The following is a 20,434-nucleotide window of genomic DNA, read 5'->3' on the forward strand; positions in this document are numbered from 1 at the left end:
CAAAGGAGGGCCACTGCACTTGGGGAAATCAGAAGGTGAGATTCTCTGAGTACTGTCTCCTATGTTGTAGAGGAGAGCGCGAGAAGAGAGAGCGCGAGACAGAGAGAGCGCGAGACAGAGAGAGCGCGAGACAGAGAGAGCGCGAGACAGAGAGAGCGCGAGACAGAGAGCGCGCGAGACAGAGCGAGCGCGAGACAGAGAGAGCGCGAGACAGAGAGAGCGCGAGACAGAGCGATAGAGAGACAGAGCGATAGAGAGACAGAGAGCGATAGAGAGACAGAGAGCGCGAGACAGAGAGAGCGCGAGACAGAGACAGAGAGAGCGCGAGACAGAGAGAGCGCGAGACAGAGAGAGCGCGAGACAGAGAGAGAGACAGAGAGAGCGCGAGACAGAGAGAGCGCGAGACAGAGAGAGCGCGAGACAGAGAGATAGAGACAGAGAGACAGAGAGACAGAGAGCGCGAGACAGAGAGAGCGCGAGACAGAGAGAGCGCGAGAGAGAGCGAGACAGAGAGCGAGACAGAGAGAGCGCGAGACAGAGAGAGCGCGAGACAGAGAGAGCGAGACAGAGCGCGAGACAGAGAGAGCGCGAGACAGAGACAGAGCGCGAGACAGAGAGCGAGACAGACAGAGAGCGAGACAGAGAGACGAGACAGAGAGAGCGCGAGACAGAGAGAGAGACAGAGAGAGCGCGAGACAGAGAGAGCGCGAGACAGAGAGAGCGCGAGACAGAGAGAGCGCGAGACAGAGAGAGCGCGAGACAGAGAGAGCGCGAGACAGAGACAGAGAGACAGAGAGCGATAGAGACAGAGCGATAGAGAGAGCGATAGAGAGACAGAGAGACAGAGAGCGATAGAGAGAGATACAGACAGAGAGAGATACAGACAGAGAGACAGAGAGAGATACAGACAGAGAGAGATACAGACAGAGAGAGATACAGACAGAGAGAGATACAGACAGAGAGAGAGATACAGACAGACAGAGATACAGACAGAGAGAGATACAGACAGACAGAGAGCGACAGAGAGCGATACAGACAGACAGAGAGCGACAGAGAGCGATACAGACAGACAGAGAGCGATACAGAGCGATACAGACAGAGAGCGATACAGAGCGATACAGACAGAGAGCGATACAGAGCGATACAGACAGAGAGCGATACAGAGCGATACAGACAGAGAGCGATACAGAGAGATACAGACAGAGAGCGATAGAGAGAGATACAGACAGAGAGCGATAGAGAGCGATACAGACAGAGAGCGATAGAGAGCGATACAGACAGAGAGCGATAGAGAGAGATACAGACAGAGAGCGATAGAGAGAGATACAGACAGAGAGCGATAGAGAGAGATACAGACAGAGAGCGATAGAGAGAGATACAGACAGAGAGCGATAGAGAGAGATACAGACAGAGAGCGATAGAGAGAGATACAGACAGAGAGCGATAGAGAGAGATACAGACAGAGAGCGATAGAGAGAGATACAGACAGAGAGCGATAGAGAGAGATACAGACAGAGAGCGATAGAGAGAGATACAGACAGAGAGCGATAGAGAGATACAGACAGAGAGCGATAGAGAGAGATACAGACAGAGAGCGATAGAGAGAGATACAGACAGAGAGCGATAGAGAGAGATACAGACAGAGAGCGATAGAGAGAGATACAGACAGAGAGCGATAGAGAGAGATACAGACAGAGAGCGATAGAGAGAGATACAGACAGAGAGCGATAGAGAGAGATACAGACAGAGAGCGATAGAGAGAGATACAGACAGAGAGCGATAGAGAGAGATACAGACAGAGAGCGATAGAGAGAGATACAGACAGAGCGAGATAGAGAGAGACACAGACAGAGCGAGATAGAGAGAGACAGAGAGAGAGACAGAGAGAGAGACAGAGAGAGAGACAGAGAGAGACACAGAGAGAGACACAGAGAGACACACACAGAGAGAGATACAGAGAGAGACACAGAGAGACACAGAGAGAGACACAGAGAGAGACACAGAGAGAGACACAGAGAGAGACACAGAGAGAGACACAGAAAGAGACACAGAGAGAGATGGATAACAAAAGTGAGATGGATTGGTGGAAGAGGAAGAGGTCAGAGACACTATTGAGTGATGGAAACCCTGACTCCATGTGATGTATGATGGAGATATGTGAGCTGGTGATTCAGAGAGACAAGCCTGTGGCTGCAGACAGGCTGGGCTAGGCAGGGCTGCTGCTCAGAGCACAGGGCTGAAAGAGACAGAGCTGTTACTACACAGTGGTGAGTCACTGATTGAATCGAGAGAGAGAATTCAAATTCTTATTTACATTTTTTAAATGTAACCTTTATTTAACTAAGTAAGTCAGTTAAGAACAAATTCTTATTTACAAGGATGACCTACACCGGCCAAACCCGGACGACGCACTCCCAATCACAACCGGTTGTGAAACATCCTGGAATCGAACCGGGTTGTCTGTAGTGATGCCTCTAGCACTGTGAGGCCTTAGACCGCTGCGCCACTCGGGAGCCCCCACACTGCAAGATCAGAGCCACTACTCTCAAACTCTTTCCATGCTCACTTTCTCGCCATTTCCCCCCCACCCCCCCATCATCCCATCCGCTCAGTACTTTATGTAGCCTTATGTAAAGCATTATCACCCCACTGCAGAGACCCAGATTCAGCAGACTGTACTTAGAGCTTACTAAGCCAGAGTTGGCATACCATTCAGATTCTTCCAGGGCCTGTTTCCTTGCCACACACGCAGTACTTTTCCCGTGCTGAAATTATGCTTTTACAGATACTGCATTACAACTATGGAACAACATTTTAACTTAAATTAAACAGAGTCCAGAGCCGTATATAACCACATATCACACTGCTCTGGCTGAGTCCATGCTTGAGTCCTGTCAGCATGTAGGTAAAGTGAACTAAAGGGGACTGGTGACAGACAGTACAATGTTCTAAAGACTGCAGTGAATGGGGGTGAGCTACCGGGGAGGAAGCCTTCCCAGCTAGCCAGGGGATTGGGGGGGGGGGGGGCACTACTGACCGAAGGGGAGCAGAAATCTGGCACCTCTGCAACGACATTGCAGGTGCCTCAAGCAAGGTGAAAGGAAACAGGCTGTCTGAGTGTGAGAAAGAAAACGAGAGAGGGAAGAGGAAAATGAGTGTGTTACATAAATGGGAAGGAATATTCTGCCCTACCACGCAAAAAGGGTTCTCCCATTCTGCCCTACCACGCTAAAAGGGTTCTCCCATTCTGCCCTACCACGCTAAAAGGGTTCTCCCATTCTGCCCTACCACGCTAAAAGGGTTCTCCCATTCTGCCCTACCACGCTAAAAGGGTTCTCCCATTCTGCCCTACCACGCAAAAAGGGTTCTCCCATTCTGCCCTACCACGCAAAAAGGGTTCTCCCATTCTGCCCTACCACGCAAAAAGGGTTCTCCCATTCTGCCCTACCACGCAAAAAGGGTTCTCCCATTCTGCCCTACCACGCAAAAAGGGTTCTCCCATTCTGCCCTACCACGCAAAAAGGGTTCTCCCATTCTGCCCTACCACGCTAAAAGGGTTCTCCCATTCTGCCTTACCACGCAAAAAGGGTTCTCCCATTCTGCCCTACCACGCAAAAAGGGTTCTCCCATTCTGCCCTACCACGCTAAAAGGGTTCTCCCATTCTGCCATACCACGCAAAAAGGGTTCTCCCATTCTGCCTTACCACGCAAAAAGGGTTCTCCCATTCTGCCCTACCACGCTAAAAGGGTTCTCCCATTCTGCCTTACCACGCTAAAAGGGTTCTCCCATTCTGCCTTACCACGCTAAAAGGGTTCTCCCATTCTGCCTTACCACGCTAAAAGGGTTCTCCCATTCTGCCTTACCACGCAAAAAGGGTTCTCCCATTCTGCCCTACCACGCAAAAAGGGTTCTCCCATTCTGCCCTACCACGCAAAAAGGGTTCTCCCATTCTGCCCTACCACGCAAAAAGGGTTCTCCCATTCTGCCTTACCACGCAAAAAGGGTTCTCCCATTCTGCCCTACCACGCAAAAAGGGTTCTCCCATTCTGCCCTACCACGCAAAAAGGGTTCTCCCATTCTGCCCTACCACGCAAAAAGGGTTCTCCCATTCTGCCCTACCACGCAAAAAGGGTTCTCCCATTCTGCCCTACCACGCAAAAAGGGTTCTCCCATTCTGCCCTACCACGCAAAAAGGGTTCTCCCATTCTGCCTTACCACGCAAAAAGGGTTCTCCCATTCTGCCTTACCACGCAAAAAGGGTTCTCCCATTCTGCCTTACCACGCAAAAAGGGTTCTCCCATTCTGCCCTACCACACAAAAAGGGTTCTCCCATTCTGCCCTACCACGCAAAAAGGGTTCTCCCATTCTGCCCTACCACGCAAAAAGGGTTCTCCCATTCTGCCTACCACGCAAAAAGGGTTCTCCCATTCTGCCCTACCACGCAAAAAGGGTTCTCCCATTCTGCCCTACCACGCAAAAAGGGTTCTCCCATTCTCTACCACGCAAAAAGGGTTCTCCCATTCTGCCCTACCACGCAAAAAGGGTTCTCCCATTCTGCCTTACCACGCAAAAAGGGTTCTCCCATTCTGCCCTACCACGCAAAAAGGGTTCTCCCATTCTGCCTTACCACGCAAAAAGGGTTCTCCCATTCTGCCCTACCACGCAAAAAGGGTTCTCCCATTCTGCCTTACCACGCAAAAAGGGTTCTCCCATTCTGCCCTACCACGCAAAAAGGGTTCTCCCATTCTGCCCTACCACGCAAAAAGGGTTCTCCCATTCTGCCCTACCACGGAAAAAGGGTTCTCCCAACCTGCCTTACCACGCAAAAAGGGTTCTCCCATTCTGCCCTACCACGCAAAAAGGGTTCTCCCATTCTGCCCTACCAAGCAAAAAGGGTTCTCCCATTCTGCCCTACCAAGCCAAAAGGGTTCTCCCATTCTGCCCTACCACACAAAAAGGGTTCTCCCATTCTGCCCTACCAAGCCAAAAGGGTTCTCCCATTCTGCCCTACCACACAAAAAGGGTTCTCCCATTCTGCCCTAACACACAAAAAGGGTTCTGCCATTCTGCCCTAACACACAAAATGGGTTCTCCCATTCTGCCCTACCAAGCCAAAAGGGTTCTCCCATTCTGCCTTACCAAGCCAAAAGGGTTCTCCCATTCTGCCTTACCAAGCCAAAAGGGTTCTCCCATTCTGCCTTACCAAGCCAAAAGGGTTCTCCCATTCTGCCCTACCAAGCCAAAAGGGTTCTCCCATTCTGCCCTACCAAGCCAAAAGGGTTCTCCCATTCTGCCCTACCAAGCCAAAAGGGTTCTCCCATTCTGCCCTACCAAGCAAAAAAGGGTTCTCCTATTCTGCCTTTTATTTACTTTGGTTTCACAGTACCTTTACGCAGTTACTGCTAACATCACCCCCCATTCTCTCTAAAACAGAGGGTTACCTGCATAGTTACAACAAGGCCAGTGTTTCATGAACTTAACCTCTTACTCTCATTTCTTGGTGATGTCTTAGGGCCTGTCTGTCTGTCTGCCGCCGTTGGCACAGCGTTCTGATGGCAGGATACTTGTCCACATGATTAAACACGTATTTAATGGTCACAAAAATTACAACTAATTTTCTACCAAATGAGCAGTTGGTGCCTTTTTTCTTTGTAGGGCAGTACAGTCATGATAGCCAACTGCTTTCTCTTCCTCACTAGTCACAGGCTGAGAGAGCAGTTTATTGCATGGCCTCGGATTAGTAGCGTAGTAAACAAATCTACCAGACGGTTGGCGTCACACCCATCCCCTCACCCAGACGGCGGAATCCTATTTCAGCGACCACAAACACATGGAACTAACAGCCTCTGTGTGAATTACCCTTTCACTGCTACTGCTAGGATGTCATAACATTGACTTGGTGTTTGTTCGGCATCGAGGCTGGTCACGTAATCAAATAGTGAGATGGGCTTTAGTGCTTTTAGCGACTCCAGTGGCAACGGTATCCCAGGGTTACCGGTCTCGAGGGGAACATGCATAGTTACGACAAGGCCAGTGTTTCATGAACTTACTCTCATTTCTTGGTGATGTAAGAGGTTATCTTAGGGCCTGTCTGTCTGTCGCCGTTGGCACAGCGTTCTGATGGCGTTGGAGAGGACAAACAGGCTTAGCAATAAGCACAGCGACAGTACAGGGTATGGTCGAGGGTCTACCTGTAGAAGCAATGCCTTACTGACATTAAAATGGCCACTAAAAGAGGCTGAATAAGTTGTATTGTAATAGTCTACTGCTAGACAGGGCAGACTGACAACAAAATGGAAGAAATTAGGTTTTTTTCTATGAACCATGTGAAGACCACTAGCAAGGGGCCAATACCACTGCAGAAGCATAGCTCCTTCCAATCCACTACTTTTAATGGAGTTGAACATAGGCTCGTCTAGTGCACAGCCAGGAAATGTTTGGAAAGTCCATTTCCAGCACTGGGTCAGGACCGAGCAGTCCACATCTCGTTCCTTCTCTCCCGCAATATATATACATAAAAATATATGAGTGAGTGAGTGAGTGAGTGAGTGAGTGAGTGAGTGAGTGAGTGAGTGAGTGAGTGAGTGAACAAACACCAGACACTTCCACAGGGAAAACATTAGGGCTCGGGAACTGCCAGGGACCTCACGATACAATATTATCATGATACTTAGGTGCCGATACGATACGTATTGCAATTCGATACTGTGATTTTATTGCGATTCAAATGTTACAAACATACTGCTCACCATATATCTGCGTCAGTCATGGAAATAAAAGTGCTGAAAACAAAATTGTCTTCCTATTTCAAAAAAGAAGAGGAGAAGAAGCTATGAAGGAATAACACTGGAGTTTGTTCAGGTGCAGCCAACTAGGGCAAAAATATTAAAATATTGTCAAAACGATATATTGTCAAACATAATATCCCGATATTTAACTGTACTCATCCCCCCCCCATCATTACTAGAAAGCATGAGTCTACCGCAAAACAACACTTCTACAGGGAAAACAGCAGCCTGTTGTGTTTCATAGACAGCTCGTATTACAACAGATACACTAATGGACAAATCTAATACAAGTACATTGGTCATCAGAAGCTGGCAAAATACCTTTAAAAATAAATAAATTCACACACACTTCACCTCAGAGAGATGAGCTGAAAGAGGATGGATGTGTAAAAGCTAAGCCCTTGCTGTCCTCTACCTCCCGCTGTCTCTACATCATTCCATCTCTTTCTACTCCCTCGTTTTTCCTTCTGTCAGACATGGGGAGAGAGAACGAGAGAGGAGAGACTGTAGAATGCTGTGATCGCCCCCTCATCGCATCGAGCTGACACAAACACACACACACACGCTCACTCACCATGGACGCTACAGTTTCCGTACAGACACCCAGAACAACCAAGAGGGTTTAAACTCCACAAACCGTCATGGCTGCTCCCGTTGGCCCAGCTTCAGCCCACACAGAGGACGAAGTGGTCAGGGTGACAGCGGGCCTGTCGATAGGACACACCCCCTGCTGGAGGTGATGCATGATACCGCCTCCTCTCCCTCTGTCACTCAATCCCTCTCTCTCTCCCCCCTCTCATCGTGCAGACGCAACACCGAGGCACTGAATCAGTGAGGAACCTAGAGGATCAGTGTGTGTGTGTGTGTGTGTGTGTGTGTGTGTGTGTGTGTGTGTGTGTGTGTGAGAGAGTGTCTGCAGCGTCTCGCTCTATTAGTCGCTCGCCGAAAAAGGAGCCAGCCACTTTAAATCAACCCCAGAGTGATGAATACAGCATCCATTTCTCATCCACTCGGCACTCTGACAGCGATGCCTTGGGGTCAGCTTTTTATTCTCTCCCTACATTTCCCTCCCTGTCTCTCTGAATTATAGCCTGCTTGGTCTTGAAGATGGTGACGTCAGTGAGTCTTTGTTCTTCCGTGTCCAGCAACTCTGTTTAGCCTCAGAGGGGGAAGGGCCTAAGCTAACGGGGAACAGGGATTGGTTGACTTCCAGGTGATTGACGGGTAAGTACCGGTGGGACATGAAACAACTACATTTCCTGCAGGCAACGGGCGGGGGGGGGGGGCTCGATAATTGAATTCCGGCCGAGCACTCTCACAGGGCTAAAAGTTATTGATGAAAGAAAAAGGGCTTATAGTGTTATGGTGAAATGAAAGCAGGAGAAAAACAGCAGCAAACTAAGAAAACACAGACTCATTGCCCACCGGACATTGGCCACACCCCCTGCCATCAGCCAGCGGTTGCCATGGCGAGACAAGTGTCCAGACAGGTGCTGAAAATCTAGCCTTGCCATCCGAGCCCAGGCACCAGGGATAGCGTTACCACCGGAGGTGAAAATGCTTTACGCTAGACCAGGTTAACAGTGGAGGGGATAGGTGTTGTAGCCCGCCCGGGTTAGAAAAACGACTGTCCACACTGAAAGGATAAAATGGTAGAGAAAGGCGTGACTTGTTGGCCTCTTTAAACCGGAGGACCCTGGGTAATGCTTTCACGTCTAGGTTCACACTATCACTGTAGTCGGATACAACCATGGCACATGTATGATGGTTATAGGCAGGTTATATACACACACACACACACACACACACACACACACACACACACACACACACACACACACACACACACACACACACACACACACACACACACACACAGTACCAGTCAAAATTTTGGACACAAAGGGTTTTTCTTTAATTTTACTATTTTCTACATTGTAGAATAATCCTGAATACATCAATACTATGAAATAACACATATAGAATCATGTAGTAACAAACAAAAAGTTAAATAAAACTACATATATTTTATATTTGAGATTCTTCTGTAAATTAAGCAGCCACCATTTTCCTTGATGACAGCTTTGCACACTTTGGCATTCTCTCAACCAGCTTCACCTGGAATGCTTTTTGATGTGCTAAGCACTTGTTGGCTACTTTTCCTTCACTCTGTGGTACAACCCATCCCAAACCACCCCAATTGGGTTGAGGTCATCTGATGCAGTACTCCATCACTCTCCTTGGACAAATAGCCCTTACAGAGACTGGAGTTGTGTTGGGTCATTGTCCTGATGAAAAACAAATAAGTGGATAAAGCGCAAACCAGGTGGGATGGCGTACCACTGCAGAATGCTGGTTAAGTGTGACTTGAATTATAAATAGATTTACCGAAAGTGTCACTAGCAAAGCACCCCCACACCACCTCCTCCATGCTTCACAGCAGGAACACATGCGGAGATCATCCGTTTACCAAACCTGTGTCTCACAAAGACACGGCTGTTGGAACCAAAAATCTAAAATTTGGACTCATCCGACCAGAAGGACAGATTACATTATTGGTGTACTTTAGTAGTGGTTTCTTTGCAGCAATTTGACCATAAAGGCCTGATTTCACACAGTCTCACCTGAACAGTTGATGTTGAGATGAGTCTGTTACTTGAACTCTGTGAAGCATTTATTTGGCCTGCAATCTGAGGCTGGTAACTCTAATTAACTTATCCTCTGCAGCAGAGGTAACTCTGTGTCATCCTTTCCTGTGGCGGTCCTCGTGAGAACCAGTTTCATCATAGTGCTTGATGGTTTTTGCGACTGCATTTGTTAATTAAAATGCATTCCAGGTGACTCTCTCATGAAGCTGGTTGAGAGAATGCAATGCGGTCAAGGAAAAGGGTGAATATTTTGACGAATCTCAAATCTCAAATATATTTTTAATTTGTTTAATAGTTTTTGATAACTACATGATTCAATGTTTTGATGTAGTAAAATAGAAATCCTTGAATGAGTAGGTATCCAAACCTTTGACTGGTACTGTGTGTATGTACAGTTGAAGTCGGAAGGTTACATACACCTTAGCCAAATACGTTTATTAGTTTACATACCCTACATTACTCATCTCATATGTATTTACTGTACTCTATCATCTAACGCATCTTGCCTATGCCGTTCTGTACCATCACTCATTCATATATCTTTATGTACATATTCTTTATCCCTTTACACTTATACACACACACACAAGGTAGTAGTTTTGGAATTGTTAGGTTAGGTTACTCGTTAGTTATTACTGCATTGTCGGAATTAGAAGCACAAGCATTTCGCTACACTCGCATTAACATCTGCTAACCATGTGCATGTGACAAAAAAAATTGATTTGATTTTGAACTCCGTTTTTCACAATTCCTGAGATTTAATCTTAGTAAAAATTCCCTGTCTTAGATCAGTTTGGATCACCACTTTATTTTAAGAATGTGAAATGTCAGAATAATAGTAGTGAGAATGATTTATTTCAGCTTGTATTTCTTTCATCACATCCCCAGTGGGTCAGAAGTTTACATACAATCAAATGGTATTTGGTAGCATTGCCTACAAATAGTTTAACTTGGGTAAAACGTTGCGGGTAGCCTTCCACAAGCTTCCCAAAATAAGCTGGTGTAACGGAGTCCGGTTTGTAGGCCTCCTTGCTAGCACATGCTTTTTCAGGTCTGCCCACAAATGTTCTATGGGATTGAGGTCAGGGCTTTGTGATGGCCACTCCAATACCTTGACTTTGTTGTCCTTAAGCCATTTTGCCATAACTGTGGAAGTATGCTTGGGGTCATTGTCCATTTGGAAGACCCATTTGCGACCAAGCTTTAACTTCCTGACTGAAGTCTTGAGAAGTTGCTTCAATATATCCACATAATTTTCCTACATCATGATGCTATCTATTTTGTGAAGTGCACCAATCCCCCTTGCAGCAAAGCACCCCCACAACATGATGCTGCCACCAATGTGCTTCACGGTTGGGATGGTGTTCTTCGGCTTGCAAGCCTCCCCCTTTCTCCTCCAAACATAACAATGGTCATTATGGCCAAACGGTTCTATTTTTGTTTCATCAGACCAGAGGACATTTCTCCAGAAAGTACAATCTTTGTCCCCATGTGCAGTTGCAAACCGTAGTCTGGCTTTTTTAATGGTGGTTTTGAAGCAGTGGCCTCTTCCTTGCTCAGGGGCCTTTCAGGTTATGTCGATATAAGACTTGTTTTACTGTGGATATAGATACTTTTGTACCTGTTCCCTCTAGCATCTTCACAAGGTCCTTTGCTGTTGTTCTGGGACTGATTTGCACTTTTCGCACCAAAGTACGTTAATCTCTAGGAAACAAGAACGAGTCTCCTTCCTGAGCAGTATGACAGCTGCGAGGTCCCATGGTGTTTATACTTGTGTACTATTGTTTGTACAGATGAATGTGGTACATTCAGGCATTTGGACATTTCTCCCAAGGATGAACCAGAATTGTGGAGGGTGACAATTTTCTTTCTGCAAGCAAAGACATAAAATGATGTCAATTAACATATCAGAAGCTGCTAAAGCCATGACATTATTTTCGGGATTTTCCAAGCTGTTTAAAGGTCACAGTCAACTTAGTGTATGTAAACTTCTGACCCACTGGAATTGTGATACAGTGATATATAAGTGAAATAATCTGTCTCAACAATTGTTGGAAAAATGACTTGGACTCCTTGTTCCTCTTTACGCTGAAGATAGTTCGTAATGACTTTCCCTGTATGTTTGGGGTCGTTGTCATGCTGAAGAATAAATTTGGGGCCAATCAGATGCCTCCCTGATGGTATTGCATGATGGATAAGTATCTGCCCGTACTTCTCAGCATTGAGGAGACCATTAATTCTGACCTAATACCAAACTCCATTTGCAGAAATGCAGCCCCAAACTTGCAAGGAACCTCCACCATGCTTCACTGTTGAACCTCCACCATGCTTCACTGTTGAACCTCCACCATGCTTCACTGTTGCCTGCAGGCCTTCATTCGTGTACCGCTCTCCGGCCCTTCGGCGAACAAACTGCCTTCTGCTACAGCCAAATATTTGACTCCTCAGTCCAGAGCACCTGCTGACACATTTCTGCGTTTTTGTGCATAGTTGAGTCGCTTGGCCTTGTTTCCACATCGGAGGTATGGCCTTTAGACCGCAAGTCTTCCATGAAGGCCACTTCTGACCCGACTTCTCCGGACAGTAGATGGGTATTCCAGGGTCCCACTGTTTTCTGACAATTCTGAGCTGATGGCACTGCTGGACATCTTCCGGTTGCGAAGGGAAGTAAACATGTTGTGTCTTTCATCTGCTGCAGTAAGTTTCCTTAGCCACGGCGTCAACGGTCCTCAATGTTGCCCGTTTCTCTGTGCTTCTTCAAAAAAAGAGCTTGGACAGCACATCTGGAAACCCCTGTCTGCCTGGGAGAGACCTTACTGATGCAGTATAACTCCCTCGTGTCTTGTTGCTGGGCTCAGTCTTGCCATGGTGTATGACTTTTGACAGTAAACGGTCTTCAGCAACCTCACCTTGTTAGCCGAGTTTGGCTTTTCCTCACAGTGTTATTCCTCCTACACAGCTGTTTCAGTTCATGATTGTGTTTCAACCTACATATTGAATTGATGATCATTAGCACCTGTTTGGTATAATTGTTTAATCATACACTGGACTATATGCCTATCACATCCCTGACTTTGTGCGAGTATACCTACGATAATGAATGCTGTTTTGAAGGCCAAGGGTGGTCACAACAAATATGGATTTGATTTAGATGTTTCTTCTGTTCACTCACTTTGTACTTTTGTTAATTGATCAAACTTGAATATTAACATGTCTATTTTTTGAAAGCATTCTTACTTTATAGCATTTTTTCACACCTGCCTAAAACTCTTGCAAGGTACTGTATATAAATAAATATAGGCCCTTCAGCAGACGCTTTCATCCAAAGCGACTTACATTTTAGAATTGGTGGTCCTGGGAATTGAACCCATTATCGTGGTGTTGCAAGCGCCATGCCCTACCAACTGAGCTACGGAGGTAAGTGGGTACAAGGGCAGACATGGGTCATCTCAGGCCCCTCTGCCTATAGTCAAGCGGTGTTCCTGAAGGGCTTCTAATCCAAGCTAACAATCAGCCCTAGCAGCAGCAGGTAAAGTTAAGCGAGAGGATGAAGAGGTCCAGAAAAGACCTATATATAGAGTGAAGCTACTGCTCGTCCAGTTGTAGTCAGACATGTCAGGGCTCTGAGGAAGTATAGGCCTTTTTGTTAGGCTTTCTAGAATGGATTAAATGTGCTATAATCTCGGCCTCCTTGGTGTTTTTTCCTTTTTATGGGTTCAGTGCGAGTACCTAAGTAATTGTACAACAGGAAGTCGGTGGCACCTTAATTGAGGAGGATGGGCTCGTGGTAATGACTGGAGTGGAATCAGTGGAATGGTATCAATTACATTAAACACATGGTTTCCATGGTTTCCATGTGTTTGATGCCGTTCCATTCGCTCCGTTCCAGCCATTATTATGAGCCGTCCTCCCCTCAGCAGCCTCCACTGAATTGTACAGATATTTGTTCTTCCATACAACAGCCACCCTTCATAGTAGCCTGAGAACAGACCCGCATACTGCCGTTCTAAGTAAAGGCCTACCACAGGTATGTCAACACCGTGAGGGGGATGTCCTTAGACACAGAGCAGGTAACAGACCCGCATACTGCCGTTCTAAGTAAAGTAAATATTTCAGTGTTTGTCTAAGCAATCCGACGCTTGATTGACTTCATGATATTTATGAGTCTAAAACGCATGAATGCATTTAGCCCGATATAACTTTACCTTTTGACCTTTGAACCACAGCTGTGAAGATGTGACATCACTTTAGTACACTAACACTTTGTGTGAGTTTGTGTGTGAGTGTGAGACACAGGGGAACAGGATGCGAGTCCAGCAGCAAACAGAGACCAACTTCCCCCCCTGATCAGTCCAAAGCATCAACACTGCCTGCCCTCCAGGACATCGACAGCACCCGGTGTCACAAGAAAGCCAAGAAGCTCGACCCCGGGCACCCGGGCCACCATCTGCTCACGCCGCTACCATCTGGAAGGCCGAAATAGTACAGGTGCATAAAAGCTGGGACTGAGTGAGACTGAGAAAGAGCCTTTATCTCCAGGCCATCAGACTGTTAAACAGGCATCACTGGCCAGTCTCTACCCAGTACCCTGCCCAGAACCTTAGAGGCTACTGCCCTATGTACATAGAGTCATTGAACACTGGTCACTTTAAATCATGTTTACATACTGTTTCACCCAATATATGTGTAGGGTGCTCACTCACTGCTCTAGAATGTAGTGAAATACTGGTCAATTCAAGAGGGTGATAATAAATTAATGTCTAGACCTATTTTTGTTTAGCCTACGCCATTATGAATCACATTCAACTAATCATTAGATTGTACTTGACAATGTTATAACATGAATATGTTAACAGTGTTGATTAAATAACAACGATATATAAATATACATACAACCAACCATACAACCAACCAACCAACAACCATACATACATACCACACACACATACAACCATACATACAACACACAACCATACAACCTACAACCTACAACCAACCATACAACCTACAACCAACCATACAACCTACAACCAACCATACAACCTACAACCAACCATACAACCTACAACCAACCATACAACCTACAACCAACCATACAACCTACAACCAACCATACAACCTACAACCAACCATACAACCTACAACCAACCATACAACCTACAACCAACCATACAACCAACCATACAACCAGCCATACAACCAACCATACAACCAACCATACAACCTACAACCAACCATACAACCTACAACCAACCATACAACCTACAACCAACCATACAACCTACAACCAACCATACAACCAACCATACAACCAGCCATACAACCAACCATACAACCAACCATACAACCAACCATACAACAAACAACCAATCATACAACAAACAACCAACCATACAACCTACAACCAACCATACAACCAACCAACCATACAACCTACAACCAACCATACAACCAACCAACCATACAACCTACAACCAACCATACAACCAACCAACCATACAACCAACCATACAACCAACCAACCAACCTACAACCAACCAACCAACCAACCAACCAACCAACCAACCAACCAACCAACCATACAAACAACCAAACAACCAACCAAACAACCAACCATACAACCAACCAACCAAACAACCAACCAAACAACCAACCAACCAACCAACCATACAACCAACCAACCATACAACCAACCAACCATACAACCAACCAACCATACAACCAACCAACCATACAACCAACCAACCATACAACCAACCAACCATTACAACCAACCAACCATACAACCAACCATACATACATACATACTGCTCAAAAAAATAAAGGGAACACTAAAATAACACATCCTAGATCTGAATGAATGAAATATTCTTATTAAATACTTTTTTCTTTACATAGTTGAATGTGCTGACAACAAAATCACACAAAAATTATCAATGGAAATCAAATTTATCAACCCATGGAGGTCTGGATTTGGAGTCACACTCAAAATGAAAGTGGAAAACCACACTAGAGGCTGATCCAACTTTGATGTAATGTCCTTAAAACAAGTCAAAATGAGGCTCAGTAGTGTGTGTGGCCTCCACGTGCCTGTATGACCTCCCTACAACGCCTGGGCATGCCCCTGATGAGGTGGCGGATGGTCTCCTGAGGGATCTCCTCCCAGACCTGGACTAAAGCATCCGCCAACTCCTGGACAGTCTGTTGGTGGATGGAGCGAAACATGATGTCCCAGAGGTGCTCAATTAGATTCAGGTCTGGGGAACGGGCGGGCCAGTCCATAGCATCAATGCCTTCCTCTTGCAGGAACTGCTGACACACTCCAGCCACATGAGGTCTAGCATTGTCTTGCATTAGGAGGAAACCAGGGCCAACCGCACCAGCATATGGTCTCACAAGGGGTCTGAGGATCTCATCTCCGTACCTAATGGCAGTCAGGCTACCTCTGGCGAGCACATGGAGGGCTGTGCGGCCCCCCAAAGAAATGCCACCCCACACCATGACTGACCCACCGCCAAACAGGTCATGCTGGAGGATGTTGCAGGCAGTAGAATGTTCTCCACAGCGTCTCCAGACTCTGTCACGTCTGTCACATGTGCTCAGTGTGAACCTGCTTTCATCTGTGAAGAGCACAGGGCGCCAGTGGCGAATTTGCCAATCTTGGTGTTCTTTGGCAAATGCCAAACGTCCTGCACGGTGTTGGGCTATAAGCACAAACACCACCTGTGGATGTCGGGCCCTCATACCAACCTCATGGAGTCTGTTTCTGACCGTTTGAGCAGACACATGCACATTTGTGGCCTGCTGGAGGTCATTTTGCAGGGCTCTGGCAGTGCTCCTTCTGCTCCCCCTTACACAAAGGCGGAGGTAGCGGTCCTGCTGCTGGGTTATTGCCCTCCTACGGCCTCCTCCACATCTCCTGATGTACTGGCCTGTCTCCTGGTAGCGCCTCCATGCTCTGGACACTACGCTGACAGACACAGCAAACCTTCTTGCCACAGCTCGCATTGATGTACCATCCTGGATGAGCTGCACTACCTGAGCCACTTGTGTGGGTTGTAAACTCAGTCTCATGCTACCACTAGAGTGAAAGCACCGCCAGCATTCAAAAGTGACCAAAACATCAGCCAGGAAGCATAGGAACTGAGAAGTGGTCTGTGGTCACCACCTGCAGAACCACTCCTTTATTGGGGTGTCTTGCTAATTGCCTATAATTTCCACCTGTTGTCTTTTCCATTTGCACAACAGCACAACAGCATGTGAAATGTATTGTCAATTAGTGTTGCTTCCTAAGTGGACAGTGATTTCACTGAAGTGTGATTGACTTGGAGTTACATTGTGTTGTTTAAGTGTTCCCTTTATTTTTTTGAGCAAAAAAAAAAAAAATATATATATATATATGACATTGCTCGTTCTGATATTCATTTCTATTGAATTTGTTATTGTTAGGTATTACTGCAATGTTGGACCTATAAACACAAGAATTTCTCAGCGATAACATCTGCAAATCTGTGAATGCGAGCAGGTCATGATTTGATTTTGACCCTCAGGTCACAGAGCCCCCCCATTAGGTTACATATACCAAAGCTCTAGGAAGATTTGAGATCCTAATCAAATCTAAATCAACGCTGACCTTTTGCCCCCAGCTGTCTCAGCTGAGCCACAGTGTCAGTGTGATCCATATTACTGAGGGTAGTGGCTTGTATTAGGAATCAATGGCAACTTACAGATAACATGGATTAATACATGAGGTAATGTTGTGAAGTAGGCCACAGTGAAGAGTGTAAAGGTTCATTTCATGGTGTGTGTGTGTACCTTGTGTATTTTCTTGGGGTCCCTCCCATCCCTAGGGGGGACCCTACCAAACAGCTTCCAGCCCGTGTCCATCTGCTCCACTGGCACAGTTTCCTTCACTTTCTTAGCAAACAGACTCCTGAGAGAGAAAGAGAGAGACAGAACATAGAAATTAGGACATAAAACCCAGAGCCAAAGCTGCACACACACTCCCTCCACTACTAGGTCAACCCTGAGGCTAAGAAAACAACGATAATATAATGGCTGATGTGTGTGTGTGTGTGTGTGTGTGTGTGTGTGTGTGTGTGTGTGTGTGTGTGTGTGTGTGTGTGTGTGTGTGTGTGTGTGTGTGTGTGTGTGTTGCATGAATGAGACAAGCACACTAGCAGAATTCATGGATTTAAACAAAGCCACACAACGAACCAGTGGACTGTTAAAAGACCCAGCGGACTGGAGCAGGACAGGGTCGGCGACAGATCAGGACAAGACAGGGTCGGCGACAGATCAAGACAAGACAGGCGACAGAGCACAAGACAAGACAGGCGACAGAGCAAGACAAGACAGGCGACAGATCAAGACAAGACAGGCGACAGAGCAAGACAAGACAGGGCGACAGAGACAAGACAGGGTCGGCGACAGATCACGACAGGGTCGGCGACAGAGCACGACAGGGTCGGCGACAGAGCACGACAGGGTCGGCGACAGAGCACGACAGGGTCGGCGACAGATCACGACAGGGTCGGCGACAGAGCACGACAGGGTCGGCGACAGATCACGACAGGGTCGGCGACAGATCACGACAGGGTCGGCGACAGAGCACGACAGGGTCGGCGACAGATCACGACAGGGTCGGCGACAGAGCACGACAGGGACGGCGACAGAGCACGACAGGGACGGCGACAGAGCACGACAGGGACAGCGACAGAGCACGACAGGGACAGCGACAGAGCACGACAGGGACGGCGACAGAGCACGACAGGGACAGCGACAGAGCACGACAGGGTCAGCGACAGAGCACGACAGGGTCAGCGACAGAGCACGACAGGGTCAGCGACAGAGCACTAGGCTACACCTCCATTTAAAATACCGTCTTGACTTAAAGTAGGTAGAGCTAGAGCACAGCGTAAGGAAGATAATAATCTGTGGGGTTGGCATTAAAGAGACAATCCACAGTTGAAATAATAAAGTAGGCATCCTCCCACTGTTTTGGTAAAAAGCTGAGGGATAGGGCTGGAGAAATGTAATTCTTACAGGGCTATAGATGCAATGACTACTATCAATGATATCAACATTATCGTATTAACCATGTTGAGGCTTCTACAATGTAGTAAAACAAGATTCTATTTTGGGTTCTGAAGGGGTACAACTGAGCATCCCCCTATCCACATCGACGGGACAGTAGTGGAGAGGGTAGTAAGTTAAGTTCCTCAGCGTACACATCACGGCCACACTGAATTGGTCCACCCATACAGAAAGCGTTGTGAAGAAGGCGCAGCAGCGCCTCTTCAACCTCAGGAGGCTGAAGAAATTTGGCTTGTCACCAAAAGCACTCACAAACTTCTAAAGATGGACGATCGAGAGCATCCTGTCGGGCTGTATTACCGCCTGGTACGGCAACTGCTCCGCCCACAACCGTAAGGCTCTCCAGAGGGTAGTGAGGTCTGCACAACGCATCACCGGGGGCAAACTACCTGCCCTCCATGACACCTACACCATCCGATGTCACAGGAAGGCCATAAAGATCATCAAGGACAACAACCACCCGAGCCACTGCCTGTTCACCCCGCTATCATCCAGAAGGTGAGGTCAGTACAGGTGCATCAAAGCTGGGACCGAGAGACTGAAAAACAGCTTCTATCTCAAGGCCATCAGCCACCACTAACATTGAGTGGCTGCTGCCAACATACTGACTCAAATCCAGCCACTTTAATAATAGAAATTGACGTAAAAAATGTATCACTAGCCACTGTAAACAATGCCACTTAATATGATGTTTACATACATTACTCATCTCATATGTATATACTGTACTCTTTAGGGGAGGTAGGGTAGCCTAGTGGTGTTGGACTAGTAACCGAAAGATTGCAAGTTCAAATCCCAGAGCTGACAATCTGTCGTTCTGCCCCTGAACAGGCAGTTAACCCACTGTTCCTAGGCAGTCACTGAAAATACGAATTTGTTCTTAAATGACTTGCCTAGTTAAATAAAAAGGTAAAATATAATCTACTGCATCTTGCCATCTTTATGTAATACATGTATCACTAGCCACTTTAAACTATGCCACTTTTACATGTTTACATACCCTACATTACTCACCTCATATGTATATACTGTACTCGATACCATCTACTGCATCTTGCCTATGCCGTTCTGTACCATCACTCATTCATATATCTTTATGTACATATTCTTTATCCCTTTACATGTGTGTGTATAAGGTAGTTGTTGTAAAATTGTTAGGTTAGATTACTCGTTGGTTTAGTTTTAGTTTATTTTATTTTTTACAGGGACAGTGCACATTAATCAACGTTTCAGTAAAAGTGCCGGTTGTAGCCAGCCGGCTAATTTTCAACCGCAGTCCCTGGGCAGGTTATTAAAAACAATTACAATATAGACAATAGCACCATAGACATAGCAACATAGCAACATAGGACAAGCAAGACATAGCATACAGACAGAGCAACATAGAACAAAAAAAAGGTTATTACTGCATTGTCGGAACCAGAAGCACAAGCATTTCGCTATACTCACATTAACATCTGCTAACCATGTGTATGTGACAAATACATTTGATTTGTTGATCTAAGATTAAAGGTATAATCTTCAAGAATCAATGGGTACATATCATTCATTTATAAGTCTGGCTAATCATTTACTAGAAATTAAGTCTGGCAATTAAGGTCTTATTCAATAAAAGGAAATGTTCTCACTTGTCCCATTGGATAAAACAGTTTGTACCAAGTACTGGATAAGACCTTCTAATAGGCTAAGAGAAGGACAGTCAGAACAGTATGTTTAGCTGGGCTAGATGACGTTTAGAACCAAAACGCAAATCTCTATAATAACGCTTCACTTTCAAGTGGTCTTCATATATCCTTTAACAATAGCTTTTTAATGTCACCATCAACACAGCGCTTCAGGATACACAAAGAGACCATGACTGGCTTCAATTAAAAAAAAAAAAAAGTGGAACTGAGAGTGAA

General features: G+C 46.3%; 1 protein-coding gene across 8 annotated transcripts in view; it reads right to left on the reverse strand.

Annotated features, from left to right (window-relative positions):
* LOC124013785 (TBC1 domain family member 14-like) overlaps nucleotides 1-20,434 on the reverse strand; it is a 60,990-nt gene that overhangs the window by 29,150 nt on the left and 11,406 nt on the right. For 6 of the 8 annotated variants that reach the window (XR_006834930.1, XM_046328303.1, XM_046328300.1 and 3 more), the window contains exon 2: nucleotides 17,253-17,370. Coding sequence is in view for 7 of the 8 variants with exons in the window: in XM_046328298.1 (XP_046184254.1) it covers nucleotides 17,253-17,370 (118 nt within the window). In the remaining variant the exon portion in view is untranslated. Of the gene's footprint in view, nucleotides 1-7,363; nucleotides 7,916-17,252; nucleotides 17,371-20,434 lie in introns of those variants that run through there. The other 2 variants (XM_046328299.1, XM_046328302.1) reach the window with 2 other exon arrangements.

Source organism: Oncorhynchus gorbuscha, linkage group LG25 (assembly GCF_021184085.1).
Source record: "Oncorhynchus gorbuscha isolate QuinsamMale2020 ecotype Even-year linkage group LG25, OgorEven_v1.0, whole genome shotgun sequence".
Lineage (NCBI taxonomy): Eukaryota > Metazoa > Chordata > Actinopteri > Salmoniformes > Salmonidae > Oncorhynchus > Oncorhynchus gorbuscha.